Source organism: Molossus molossus, unplaced genomic scaffold, assembly GCF_014108415.1.
Source record: "Molossus molossus isolate mMolMol1 unplaced genomic scaffold, mMolMol1.p scaffold_m16_p_7, whole genome shotgun sequence".
NCBI classification, from domain to species: domain Eukaryota; kingdom Metazoa; phylum Chordata; class Mammalia; order Chiroptera; family Molossidae; genus Molossus; species Molossus molossus.
This window is the reverse complement of record NW_023425401.1, coordinates 103,343,874-103,358,220: the sequence shown is the minus strand read 5'-3', so window position 1 is coordinate 103,358,220 and position 14,347 is coordinate 103,343,874. Positions and strand designations below refer to the sequence as shown.

At 50.5% G+C, this 14,347-nt stretch overlaps 1 protein-coding gene and 1 gene segment (V, D, J or C); both read right to left on the bottom strand.

The window, feature by feature from the left end:
• Nucleotides 1-6,460: 6,460 nt before the first annotated feature.
• Nucleotides 6,461-7,114, bottom strand: LOC118619715. The segment is given in 2 exon segments: nucleotides 6,461-6,918; nucleotides 7,049-7,114. Coding segments are annotated over 2 exon segments (507 nt in total).
• A 2,124-nt stretch (nucleotides 7,115-9,238) lies between these two features.
• On the bottom strand, nucleotides 9,239-13,860 carry LOC118619714. Its single transcript, XM_036246348.1, has 4 exons — nucleotides 13,756-13,860; nucleotides 13,126-13,642; nucleotides 9,877-10,091; nucleotides 9,239-9,771 (listed from the first exon to the last, which is right to left on the bottom strand). The coding sequence occupies exons 1-4, from the start codon at nucleotides 13,802-13,804 to the stop codon at nucleotides 9,239-9,241; spliced, it is 1,314 nt and encodes a 437-aa protein (XP_036102241.1). The 5' UTR covers nucleotides 13,805-13,860.
• Nucleotides 13,861-14,347: the final 487 nt, after the last annotated feature.

Below are 14,347 nucleotides of genomic sequence, written 5' to 3'. Positions count from 1 at the left end.
GTGACCCTGAATCCAGTGTGGGGCACTGGGTTCTCCCTTAGGCTCCCATACCCCATGACCCATAATCTATGCCTCTGACATGAGTGAGGTATCACAGACACTGCAGCTGCACCCACAGACGGTGTGGAGTTCTACTGACAACAAATTATATGTAACAAATTGGAACATACCAATCATTAAAAAGAAAGAAGGCATTATTATCCATAAAATATCTCGTGGTCTTGAGTTAAAGAATTCAGCCCTGTCTAGTTTGGCTCAGCAGTTAGAGCGTCAGCCTGCGGTCCAGAGAGACCCGGGTTTGGTTCCCGCTAAGGGACGTACCTCGGTTGCAGTTTGTCCCCGGCCCTGGTTGGGTCGAGTGGGTGGCAACCACTCGATGTGACCCTTTCACTTTGATGTTTCTCTCTCTCCTTCTCTTCCTCTCTCTTCCTCCCCCTCTATCTGAACAAATTATCAAAATATGTCCTCGGGTAAGGATAAAAAAAAAAAAAGAATTCAGAAAAATTATTTAAGGTCATGAGGATAGGACTCCGAAAAAGACTCAGTCTCTAGAACTCAGATGGCCCCAGGGAGCCCACATGGAACTGGACAAGGTGGGAAAGTGTGTCTTAGTCTGACGCTCAGGGCAGAGCAGTGAGAAATGAAAAGAGAATAAAGAGAGTGGACCTGCCCCTCGGCCAACGCAATGAGGCCTTGCAGTGACCACTATTGACTCTGTCACTCACAGGCTCGGGAGAGGGGAGGTGACCGGCTGCAGAAGCCCCCACTGGGACAGAAGAGGCTGTGGGGAGAGAACTCTCTGGAGGAGGGGGTCGCACACGCTCCAGATGCCGACCTCAGGTCCCAGCAGAAGTAGGTTCCCAGAGCAAAGCTGTGCCTGGAGCAGCAGCTCACATCCCACAGGAGACGGTTCGGGTCCGGGGCCTGCAGGCCTGGCCCTGGAGCACTGAGCCGGCTCTGGGACTCCCAGACCCAACGCGGCAGAAATACTCCGTCCCCAGCACTGACGGCCACAGCATTTCAGGAGTTAATCCCTGGTCTCTTTCTATCCAAGGACAGCCCAGGTCCAGATCTACTCCTTCTCATTGGGAAATGAAGACAAATAAAGGCCTCGTTAGGGTCTCAGGGGCTGCGAGGAGGGAGAAGTATGAGGTTTGTGGGCAGGGAGGGGGTGACTGTGTCACTCTGTGGTTGAGCTGCTGGCACAGAGGACAAGTCCCCCTGCTCTGCAGGCTGGATGTTCAGAGTGGATTGGGAGCCCTCAGGCCTCGTGGCAGTGAACCTATGTTCAGGCATCCCTGATGAGTCCAAGGGAGCATTGTTCATGACAGTAATCAAAAACTCAAGGCTCTGCCTAATCCTCTGTCGGTACCAATAAAGAACTGTCGGTGTCCAGAAATCGGATCACACCCGAGAGTCACCTCCTGTCCCTTCTCTGTGACTCTGTGCCTGGGGGACTGGGACACTCCAGCATCTGTGGGCCCTGTGGACAGAGACGTTGAGAACAGAATGAGGAAAACAATAGTAATTTCCACACACACACATCTGACTCTCTACCTGCTTGGATTTGGAGAACTCACCTGCCCCCAGGAGACAGAGGGTCGCCCAGCAGAGGAGCCGGGTGCACATGTTTGGGTCAGGACAGGAATGGGGTCCCACCAGGTCAGGGCCCTTGTGAGCATGAGCAGATTTGGAGGGACAAACCTAGTCTCCACAAGGCCGTCTCCGTAGTGACATCACTGCCTCTGTCAGTGCCCTAGACCTCTGTGAGGCTTGTGTCTTGCAGCACATCGGATGACTAATGTTTATATTTGTAAGCTCCGTTGTGAACACATCAATGCGAGGCTGCCACTGCGGATCCCGTGTTGTCTGGATGCGGAGGTCTCTGCATCTCTGAATCCTTCTTCTCATTCACCATCACCCCTGTCCGCTGTGCGATTTCACTAGGACATGTCAACAGACCATGGATACAAGATGTCAAGAGGGGAATTCATTGTCGTACCTGCCAGCCAGGACCCCTAGGAGAACTTCCGGGAGCACCTGGTGTATGTCCCATCCCCTCCCTTCTCTGTCACAGGTGCTCCAGCGCTTCTATTTCCAGGGGAGGGGAGCCTCGGTGCACTGGGCTCTCCCTGGGATGCGCTGACCTTCAGAGAGGAAGAGAGGAAATGACGCCCTGGGAGAGTCTCTGCGTCGGAAGCTGCCATTGCTCCTGCAGGTCACGATCAGTGCCGACTCCTGTGCACGAGCCTCCTGGTACTTGTGTCTCCAAATCCCGACGTGAAGCCTCGTGCCTCTCGAGGTCACCATGCACCAAGCCCTGGGTTTCTAATAGCTTCACTCCACTCACTGACCTGGAAGACAACAGTGTGTAGTACACAGGGGTCTAGATGGATCCTATTTACCGAGGACTTTCTACCCTGAGGCATCTACTTAGGCTGATGATGGGAAAACAAGAGCTGGGGATGGACCTTCCCTGATCACAGGAAGCTTCAGAAGACAGACAGACACACATCAACAGTGGAGAGATGAGTGTCCGAGAGCCGGGGTCTGTTCAAGGCCTGGCAGACTCTGTCCTGAAGGTGGACATAAGGCTTGGGTCAATGCGGGCTCCAGATGCAGGAGTTGGCATAGGGCCCCCTGAGTGCAGGGTGCAGGGCCTCCCCCTGCCTTTATGTGCAGAGAGGCGGGGGCCGTGCAGCGCTGTGGTTCACTCCTGGCCCAGAGGGACCAGATGTCTGGGATGGGCCGCAGACTCCAGTGTGAGGGGGAAGTTCTTTCTATTTGGTCTAGAGCCAGTGCACCCATGAGAGACCTCTGCCTTTTCAGTGATCCCTTCACCGACTGAATACTAGATCAGCCTCAGCCCCCGCCCGGGTCTTGTCGGTACCAGTACGTGTCAGGGTTTGTATCCTGGGCACATCTCAATGTCAATCTCTGTCCTGTTTTCAGGACCTGGAATGTTGGGGCTGCGTGATGCCCGCATTCACCAGTCCTGTGCAGAGGAGAATGAAACCCTCTGCTGCAGACACCGTGGACAGACTTAGAGCTGAGATCTAGACATTCTCACCCATGGAAGGGACCCAGCCAGGATTCACCTGCCTGCAGGAGACAGAAGGCCACACAGCACAGGTGGTGGACAGTCATCGCAGGGGCGGGACACACGGGGGTCAGTCTGGGTCTGTGTGAGGATGACAGGGAGTCATTTTGAGATGGCACCTCACTGCCTGGAGCACAGAGTCACCTTGTCCCGAGGGTCACGCCCCTTCCCCCAGAGCATCACATCAACAGTAAATGGACAAGTGAACAGCTTAGATGGAGAAGAAAGATTTGGGCTGAACTGGCAGAGGTCTTACATGTCATTCTTCACGTCTTACAAACTGTGGAACTTTAGGTCTATTGAGTCCTGTGATAGACATCCTCCTGACACCCTGGTTGTGTGTATCCACCTTTTTCCATACTTTTGAATCTTAGGGACATCCCGATGGCTTTCTGATGCCTTTTATGATACACGAGTCCCCCGTAGTTCTTCAAGCCTCCTTCTCGCCTCTACTTCACCAACCACCATCCCATCCTGTCCTTCCACCCACCATGCCGCTCCTGGTCCCTGGCTGCCAAGCTGTAGGGGTAGGGACGTCAACCCTGGACAAATCATTTTGATTTGTTTTCTTGAATCCATTGACACACACCTGTCAAATGCAGCCAGGACCCTGCGTGCTCCCCAGAACACTTTCCTCTGTGTTTGGCGTGAGGCGACAGCAAGCTGATGCAGCTCTGGCTTGTGACTGACCTTTCTCTGTGGCTGCGTGAAGAATCGCTGACATTAATGAAGTAATAAAGGTAACGGCTCTTATAAAGCCTGGTGCTAATCTGCACACAGTGCCACGCTGAGTAGAAGCCCCTACCGTCTCCAATGCCCTGCTGTGATGATCTCCAACTTCTTACTGTGTGAACCACAGACTCCAGCCGGTCTCAGGGACATGACATTGAGTTTCAAATCAGTGGTCACCTCCCCAGGTGCTGGTTTCCCTTTAGCACAACCACATGTGTGGGGCAGGTGACTCGGCATCTTGGGCCTGGGAGAGGAGGACGTGGGCTCTGAGGGCGGAACTGGAGAAGGAGTCTCAAGTTGGATCCAAGGAGATAAGCCTTGTACTGGGGCCTGGCCAGCCCCCGAGTGGCTCCATGTTGGTGCCAGGGCTTGTCTGGTCCTGGACACAGAAGGACACAGAGCCCAGGACGCTGGCGCCCAGGCAAAAGGCAAGAACACAAGGGGATGTTCCAGCTCAACGGTCCTGGTTTTTGTGTTTGACACGATCAAGGGGAAGGGAACCCTCTCTTCAATGTGAGATGACTTCTCACTGAATCACTGTTCCCCGAGGACCTCTGAGCCCTGGCAGTCACCATGGGAACAGGAAGCCAGGTGTGTGTGTATCTGATGGGGACTTGAAATTATTTTCTTGGAGATGATAAATTGTTGTTAAAATATTATTAATATCACCTCACAACTGTCAGAATGGCCGCCATCAACAAATCATCAAACAACAAGTGTTGGCGAGGGTGTGGAGAAAAGGGGACTCTAGTACACTGCTGGTGGGAATGCAGACTGGTGCCGCCACTATGGAAAACAATATGGTGTTACCTCAAAGAATTAAAAATTGAACTTCCATTTGACCCAGTGATCCCACTTCTAGGAATATACCCTAAGAAGCCCGAAACACCAATCAGAAAAAATATATGTACCCCCATGTTTATAGCAGAACTATTTACAATAGCTAAGATCTGGAAACAGTGGAAAGGTCCATCAGTAGAAGAATACTTTAAAAAGCAGTGGTACATATATACAATAGAGTACTGTAAGAAAGAAAGATCTCTTATCCTTTGAGACGACATGGAGGGACCTGGAAAGTATTATCCTAAGTGAAAAAAGCCAAGAAGAACAAGACAAATACCACATGATCTCACTTATTTGTGGAATATAATGAACATAACAGTCTGCGGAATAGGGTAGACCCAGAAACATGGAAGTAGGGTACAGACCGACAACCCTCAGGAGAGCAGGTGGTAGGGAGAGGAAAGAGATAAACCACAGAACTTATATGCATGTACGCATAACCAATGGACATGGACAACAAAGCCGGGAACAGGGTGTGGCGGATGACGAGGAGGGTGTCAATGGGGTAAAAAATGAGAAACAACTGTAACAAAAATAAAATTAAAAATAAAATAAAAAAACACATAATTGAAAAGTAATTTCAACGAAGGGGTGCATGAGAAAAGAAATGAGTGAAAAAAAGTAAATATATTTTATAAAAACAACTTTACTACCTGGGGAGACAGTTTTTTGGTTTGTTTGTTATTAAATCATCACCACAATATGGCTTTTCAAGTTGTTTATTTTAGAGAGAAGAAGGGAGAGAGAAACATTGATGTGTGAGAGACACATGGATGGGCTGCCCCCATATGTGCCCCAACCAGGAATGAAGCCTGCCACCCAGGTGTGCACCTGATCAAGAATGGAACCCACAAGCTTTTTGGTGTCCGAGACGCATTCCAACCAACTGAGCCACCGGCCAGGGCTGGTAGACCTTTCGAGGGTCCTTCTACTTAACCATCCAACTCCAGACAGAATGTAGCTGACACGCAGCAGGTGTCTTGCCTGAGTCCCGGCGCCTCTTCATCCATAGAGCTCCCAGGAGCCCCTCTCTCGCTTATGTATGTGGCTGTGTACTAATGAGCATTTGTTCCAGTTGGCAGGAATTATATATTTCTATTAAATATATGGCCCAGCAAAACTCTCCTCTAGAGATGGAAATCACAGACTGTCCCTGATGATGGATGCAGTGCAAAGGGGCATGAGGGAACTTTCTGGGTGATGAGAAGGTTCTGCAGCTTCATGGGACAGGAGATATAAGCATTTATATTATAATATCTATTGTTCAAACGTCACTGCTCTGTTCACGTAGTTCTGCAGTGTTTATTGTATGTAATTCATATGTCAGTAATATGTATGTAATCATGTCTAAGGAGGGGTGCATGTCACATGCCCTGTTTAATTGCATGTAATGAATAATCAGGCATAAATACCTTTATCTCTGACTTCTACAGCCCTGAACTACAGGGTTTCTAGGGAGAGTGTGTCCGTATCTACCTTCACACACAGGAAATGGTAGAAGAAAATTAACAAAGGGAATCAAGATATCTGCATTCCTGTTACGTCCTGTTTTAACCGTATTACATCTCCATGCAGCCCAGGAGGACGGAGTGGTGGTGGATTTAATGTGCCAGCTAAACTAGAGCTCATGGTGCACAGATATTTGCTTAAACATTGTTCTGGGAGTTCCCGTGAGGGTGTTTGTTGGATGAAATCAACGTATATATATGAGACCTGGGATAGTTACTTCCCAACAGATATACAAACAGGTAAAATACTACTCAAGTCGCGTGATGTCCATGAGCATTAAAACCTAGCACCTCTGTAAGCAGCAGAGACAGGGCCTGGGGAAGGCAGGCAGCTGTGCGGGGGCAGAGCCCGGCTGGCTGGCGGCTGCCCCCTGGCGGTCACTTCCTGAGTGGGGCAGGGCTGTTTTTGTACAGCAGGCTGCTGAGCCTGCAGGGCTGTGTCCTGGCTGCTGGCGCAGAGGTACAGGGCTGAGTCCGCCAGCTCCAGCGAGCTCATGATCAGCTCAGAGCCAGAGTCACCGACCGGTTTCACTTCGAATCGATCGGGGAGGTTTCCTTTCTCTCTCTCTTTCTTGTTATAGTACTCCACGAGGAACTGGGGTTCCTGGCCCTGGGCCTGTTGGTACCAGTACACGGACAGGTGTCCAGAGATAAAGGAACATCTGATTGTCACTTGCTGATTTCTTCCTTTGATCACGTGTTTTGGGGTCTGGGTGACTCCAGAATCCACTGGGCCTGGTGGGAGGAGGCAGAGAAAAGCTGAGGGGGGAGCACAGGGAGCCTCCCCTGCTGCCCTCACCAGGGGCTTGTTCTTCAGGGATGGGAAACGGGTATCAGAGGCTCACACACAGTGTCCAGGGCTCACCTGCTCCCAGAAGACACAGGGCCACACAGCAGAGGAGCCTGGGGCCCATGGCCGCACCCCAAGACAACTCCTAGTTCAGGGTGGGGTCCCCTAAGGTTAGCTCTCTAAAAATGTGCACCTCCCAGTTCCCTGATAGGACTGTTTGCCTATGACGTCACTGCTCTGATTTCCGCACTGCTCTGAGGAGACTCTCCATGGAGGCCGCCTCTTGGTCCACTGTACCCCTGGGCAGGCCCCAGGTCAGCCGCTCTAGTCCCCATGCCCTCTTGCACAGCCTCTCTGTGAGGGGTGGCTGCTGGCCAGCACTGTCCCCCACGCCCAGGGCACACCTCACTCCCCTGCCCGCCCCTGCCGGACACTGAGTACCTAGCCCTGCACCCCAACCCCAAAGCACCCCTTCCCCTGAGCCGCTGGGCACAGAGGAGGACTCATCCTGAGACTGCCCAGAGCAGTGCCCTGGAGCTCACTGAGCTGGTGACCTGTGAAAAGGCTGTTCTGGGGAAGTAGGTTTAATTAGGAATGAATTTACTATTTGCTTTCTGCACTGTGTTTCTCTTTTCAAATAAAGGTAAAATAAGGAAACAGTTGTAGCTGAGTTTGGATTTTGTGTGAAAGAGAAAAGCATGGTCATGGAGATAGACTGCAGACTGGCTAAAGGATGTATTGATGATTACTAGTCAACAGAAGTTGTTTCATCATTGATGACCCCACAGTCAGCCCAAGGCCGATGATTCAGACAGGCCTCTTCCCACAGTTCACCCTCAAATTGAAAAATACTGATACGCACTGTGTCCACACTGCTGGAGAATTTCTTTCTCGGCTACACACTCTTCTCAGAAATCCTCTCTTTGCCTCTGTTCCTTGATAGTAATGTAATGCCCCTTCCCCATATGTAAGCACACGGATGTATGTGATGAATTTCCTCTACATTTTTCTCTGATGCCCAAGTAAGAAATAAATGATTCTAACCCTCTACAGTGCTTAGAATGCTAGGAGGGATAGGCCAGTCTTATGAATCAGAAAATAGACAAGGACTTGGGAAAACAAGCTGATGAGGATTTTCTCCAGAACCAGGACTTGCAGTAAGACTCCGAGGAGCTGCAATGGGCATGGATGGGGTGCTTCTCTCTGTGTACCGCTGATCGGGCATAAAAGTAAAGGGCAAAGCTTCCGGTCCAGGGTGAGAAGTCAGGTCTAGCTTGCTTAGAATCTATTAGCTGGCATTTTTAGTGGTAACCTTGTCTTTTTCGAGATAGGTACCCTACAAATAAATCTTCTTGGACTATAAATTGAGCACTGGACATTGGATTGTGTTAGTCCTAGTCCTGGGTTGTGTCCATACCAGTACTATGCCACATGGCTCATTTTCTAAGGGTATTCAAAGACCAGTGGCATCCGTCTGACTGGTGCATCCCTGGGTTCTGTTCAAGAAGGGAATGGAAGCCAAGAGAAAGATGAGGCAGCAACAAATGGTCCAGACGAAGGAAATACGAAGGATCCGGGACTGAGAAGGACATAACAAAAGTGTCCTTGTGTTTTTGAGGGCAGCATCCCCCAAGGCCACTGTACAGAGAACCCAGGTGATCATGGATGGTCAGTGAGTGGGGGTGTCCTCGGCTCTGTGCTTTGGAGTTCTTAGGGAAGGGGGGACAGTCAACCTTCGTGCCTGCGTAGACACACATTGCCCGTGGCTCACCCCGTGTCCTGAGTGTGTGGCCCACAGGCCCTGAGTGACACGCTGTAGCTGCAGAGGCTCCTTGGGGCACGTGGGCTTCAGGACAGCTAGGCCGGGCGTGAGCCCTGATCACACAGGCGGGAACAGCGTCTTCTTTGCCCGCCCATTCAGAGCCACATCCTCGATACAGAATCGTGGATCTGTGACTCCCAGCTCTTATGGATCAAGACGCCAAAGGAAAATGTAAGCACACTGGATAGAGATCTCCTGTCCTCAGTGGAGGGAACTGACAAAAGCACATGTGAGGGAATGAGTTGGTCTGGAAAAGGTCTGAGCATATTTGGAGCTGGGATCAGGGCTGCGATCCAGGGTGTAACTTGCATAGAAAGAGGAGTCAGGGAAAGGTCCCTATTCCACAGAGGCTTGGTGGGGCTGCAGTGGCCAGAGTATAATGTGTCTCATGAAAGATCCCCCAGGGCAAGGGCTGGTAAGAAGTTACTAGAAGAACCTGAGCTTCAACATTTCTGTCCAGGTACAGTCTTGTTCAGGACAAGGACAGGCAAGGCCCCAGGAGGTTTGTGTGCAGGACACTGAGCGTTGCCATGTTCAGTACATTGACAGGGAGCATCCTGCTCTGAGATTTCTGTTGAGAGTCTCACGGGAAATGCTGAGCCGCATCGTGGTCGCCCCACAGCTTCCGGGCTGGACCCAGGAGGTTTCTGCACAGGGAGAAGGTGACTCTGCAAGGCTGTGTCCTTGCTGCTGGCACAGAGGTACACGCCCGAGTCCTCTGGCTCCAGGCCATCCAGGTGCAGGTATAACTGAGAGCTGTCTGAGCAATTGGGTGAGAAGCGACTTGGCACAGTCATATTTTCAACGAGTTTCTTTAACTGGAAGACAAACATGAGCTCTGGAGGCTTCTGAGCGCGCTGTTTATACCAATACATAGCATTATGTCCCAGGTGTTGCTCGCATTTCACAGACTTCCTACTTGTCCTCCCCATGACTAGGTGCCTTGGTGTCTGAGTAACGCCAGTGTCCATGCGGACTGTTGGGAAAAGGGACAACATTCAGACGAAGCCCAGAGAGCAGGGTGACGCTGCAGCCACGGGGCAACAGCGTGGAGCACAGCCCATCTGAGCCCAGGACTCACCTGCTCCCAGCAGACAGAGGGCCACACAGCAGAGCAGCCAGCCTCCGATGGTGGCCTCAGGGCCCAGTGGCCTTGTGACTAGGCTGTCCTGGCAGGGGGCCGTGCTCTGGTCTCCTGGGCCTTGGTTGGTCGATCTGCTTGTGATGTCACTGTCCCTGACAGTTTCCCCATCCCCCAGGGATGGTCCTTCCTCCCTGTTATGCCTCAGATAGGTTCTGACAGAAGGCAGATGTCAATGGACAGGGGTGTGTTATTCCTCTGACAGTTGCCCTTGAGCTCTTTGCTGCCTCCGTCATCATACAGACTCTCTGTCGGTCCTCGTCCTTTTCCGATTCCCTCTCAGCCACAGAGCATTTCCCCTTCCAGGGACCTAGTCCTTCCCTGCTCAGTCAGGCAGGACGTCACTCAACACGCTGTTCCCCTGGGCGTCGAAGCCCGTTGGAGCCCCTTTGCCCAGCATGGAGGGGGGAACATAGGACAGAGTAGTGCCCATCGTTTAAAGTGCACGACTGTGCTGGCAGCCCACAGCCAGGCCCTGGGAAGGGTGCTGAGGGATCCCCACAAGGGACAAGAAGCCTCTGGCCCTGCATTGAGGATCCGGGCTTGGCCTGGCGCAGAGCAAACAGGTGCTGAAGGAGGACACAGGGCAGTGATGCAGGGCAATGGTTCCCCTGTCCTACCTGTGAGCTCCTGTAACTGAGCTTCTGACTGACAGAAGAAGGGGCCCAGGCCTTGGCTTCCCTCCTCTCCTCACCCCTCCACTCACTGACAACCCCCTCCCATCCACCAGCAAGAGGTCTCAACAGAGCCCCAGCTCCTCCTTGTGGCCAAAGCAGCACCTTCCTCAGCTCTCAGGCTCTGACCAGCCCAGCACCAGCAATCCACACCTACCCTCCTGCCACAGGCTGGGAGGAGCTGCCAGGGGTAAGAAATCCTGGGGAAGCTAAGGAGGGAAGAAGCATCCAGAATAACAAACATCATGGACAACAGTGCTGCTCATCCACATACGTTGGACAGTCCTGGTTGCTCAGCAGACATGGCTACGTCCGGGTTCTTGGTAATGAATGAAACCCAGATACTATCACAGCCCGTGGGGAGCCTAAGGGCCCACTGGATTGGTTCAGTCACTGCCATTAGCAAGTAGTGACCACCCTGTTCACCACAGACCTCGTCTGTCCTGAGGTCCTCAAACACCTTCATAGCTGACGTCCAGGGAAGAAAATGCACCATAAGACGTTTGAGAAAAGTATTTGGTCTTCCAGTGATTAAATCACTTTGTACATGTGAGACTGTACATGTGAGATTATGATAGATACCCACTATAAGAAGAAGACACTCTGACTGGTCCTTCTATATGAAACACCAAAAGTCTGAATAAAAAAAATTTCATTGCATTGTTTGGCTCCCAATAACTAAGAAAAACTCCAAAGATTACAAAAATAAACAAACACAACATAGTTTAAACTGACCTCGAATCATGAGTGAAAGAGAGAGGCTTTGTTGCCCTAAGTCAATAGCCAAAGTAAGTATATCCCAAAGGAGCAGGTCGGTGAAAGGTGAGTTATCTGAAGTACGGATGTGCCTGAAGGGAAATAACCTCAGGATGGTCTGAACTGCAAGAACAATAGTGAAAAAGTGAATGGTAAAGGTGCAAGTATATTCACTCAAGCACTATCTCTATAAAATAGACATGGCAGGTGTTGCTTGAAGATAAACAGGAAGATATAACTGATTCCAAGACATCTGGGATTTGGTGTATAGAGTACTGAACAGGCGCCCCAAGAATATATGTAAGCTAATCCCTTTTTCTTGGCCAATTTCTAATATGTATTTACCGGATGGGCTCTAGAAGTCTGAGCAGAGAATAAGTGGTAGAAAGCTAGAGAATTGAGATTTCAGAAGATAATCACGTTGTTGAATATGCTATGATTACAACTGGGACCCCAAAGAGGCCATGCACTAGTAATAAGGACACATGCTAGGGCTCCCTAAGAAAAAGGGACAAAGTGAAAGAAATCCTAGCAAATCCTACCAGCAAACCTGCCACAATCAATCCTAACACTCTTTACAAGAACATAACATAATCCAGAGTCTCTATTCTATATCATCACCAATTCCCTATATGAATCCTTTTAAAATCTTTCACGTAGAATATTTTAGTAGTTTCCTAAATGCTCACTCCACTCAGAAGCTTTTGATCCATTCTGCTACGGCTGTTATTGTACCAAAATACAAATTTGATCATGTTCTCTCACTCAAGGTAGGATCACAGACTGGTTTAGCTACTGCCTAGAGATTTGTGTCCAAAGTCCTGTCTTTCCATTTCTCATGATATCCTCCATCATCTGTTCACTGCCTTCTCTAGAGGAGGCGCTAGGTGACAGTCAGAATTGGGAAGAATCACACTGGTCATCCTTCTGAAAGAGAGAGAGAGTCTGCAATGCACAAGGCCACCTCTATTGTCTCTTCTCCCTCACCCTTTCTTTCTAATTTATCTGTTGTCATGGACTTTCATACTTCTTTAAATATTTATCCATTAACCAGGGAACTCACTGATCATCTAAATTTCCTATTAATCTTAGAAACATTTACCTTCACCTCTCCATTTTGTTTTCACTCATCAAACATTCTAAGTAAATAGTGTGTTTTTAATACTATTGTTATGTATAATATGCACAGCAGAGAAAGAAAAGAAATGTCTTCTTCCATCAGGTAAGATGTTCAGTGCCTGGAACAGGGCCCTGTCTTGCTTGCAGAGTCCTGAATACTTAGGTGAATTTATTGGAAATCCACATGTCAGCTGTTGGGGTGGGGAACATCCCTCCCACCGACTAAGGCCCTTGAGATCAGTACCAGCTGAACACACACCTCACCAAATTAGTCTCACAAATACAGCAGGCTAATTTTTTTTTTTTTTTTTATCCTCACCCGAGAATATTTTTCCATTTTTTGTACAGACAGAGTGGGAGGGAGGGAGAGGAAGGGAGAGAGAGTGAGAAACGACGTGAAGGGACACATCGAGTGGCTGCCACCCGCACGACCAACCAGGGCCGGGGACAAACTGAAACCGAAGTACGTGCCCTTCGTGGGAACCGAACCCGGGTCTCTCCGGACCGCAGGCAGATGCTCCAACCGCTGAGCCAAACTGGCCAGGGCCAGCAGACTAATTTTTAAGTTGATAATGTTGTACAGCCTGAGAATGATGTTATAAATATCCAAATGGCTCTTGGCAGAAAAGAGCTTCCCCACCCCTGGGAGTCTAGCTGATGAGTAGAATTCAGTGAGACTTCTAGCATATAGACTGTAGAACTACCCCACTGGGTACCCTGGGCTGTACTGCAGATGAAACCCCAATATGGGTCTCCCAGTGAGATGAAGAGAGCTCCAGTGATCATGTTGTTTCCACAGGTTCCTGGCTGGGCCAGCGGGGTGGGTTTGTGCACAGGGAGGCCGTGACTTTGCAAGGCTGTGTCTAGGCTGCTGGCACAGAAATACACGGCAGAGTCACCTGGCTCCATGGAGTTGACCTGAAGTTTCAGAAGATCTTCGCTAGGATTTTCAGGTAAGAAACGACTTGGAACTGTTTCATTTAGAATAAGCTTCTGAAGACGGTAGGTAAACATAATTTTCAGCAACTTCTTGGAGTCCTGCTTATACCAGTACATAGCGTTATGGCCCAGCTTTTGCTCACAACGTAGGGATTCCTCATTCCCCACCTGCACGATGAGGTATTTTGGAGTCTGGAAAACTGCTGTGTCCAAGGGACCTGAAAAGAAAGAGTCAGAATTCAGACAAGTCCCAGGAGCCAACCTGTTGCTGGAGGTGGGATCGGGCATGGAGAGCTCAGAGGGGATTGTGCCTCCTGGGCCCCTCACTCACCTGCTCCCAGGACACAGAGGGCCACACAGCAGAGCAGCCTGGAGCCCATGGTGGATCCGGGCCGACGGGCAAGGCCTAGGCCAGGACTGGCTGTGGTCTCGGGGTGAGAAGCCCGGCTGCAGCGCCCCACAGCCCGGCAGGTGCTTCCTGTGATGTCACAGCCGAGACCGACTTCCCATCCAGGCTCTCCTCAAATGAGTTCTCTCCCTTTCTCCTGTCCCACACTTGCTTTTTCCAGAGATGTTTCAACTTCTCTTTTGAGAGGAATGAGGTGTATCCAGGGATGGTTCAGTGTGGTGGACGGGTTGTGTCCAGGTTGTTTCTCTGACGTCATCCTTGGGCTGGCAGCTCCCTCCTCCCCTGTCCCTGCCCCAGCATCTGGCCACCTCTTCCCTTCCTTCCCATCTCAGGCCCCTTTCACAGTCACCCTGGTCTCTCACAAAAATGCAGGGTGGTCCCACCCATGTCTTGGCTCCCCTGGGAGCCAGATTCATGCTCAGACACTGTTTTAGTTGTGAGCAGGAGACTGACTGTGAGGTGTCCCCCGAGACCCAGCTACAGAGCATATTCAGTTGCATGAATGGGAGCTGGT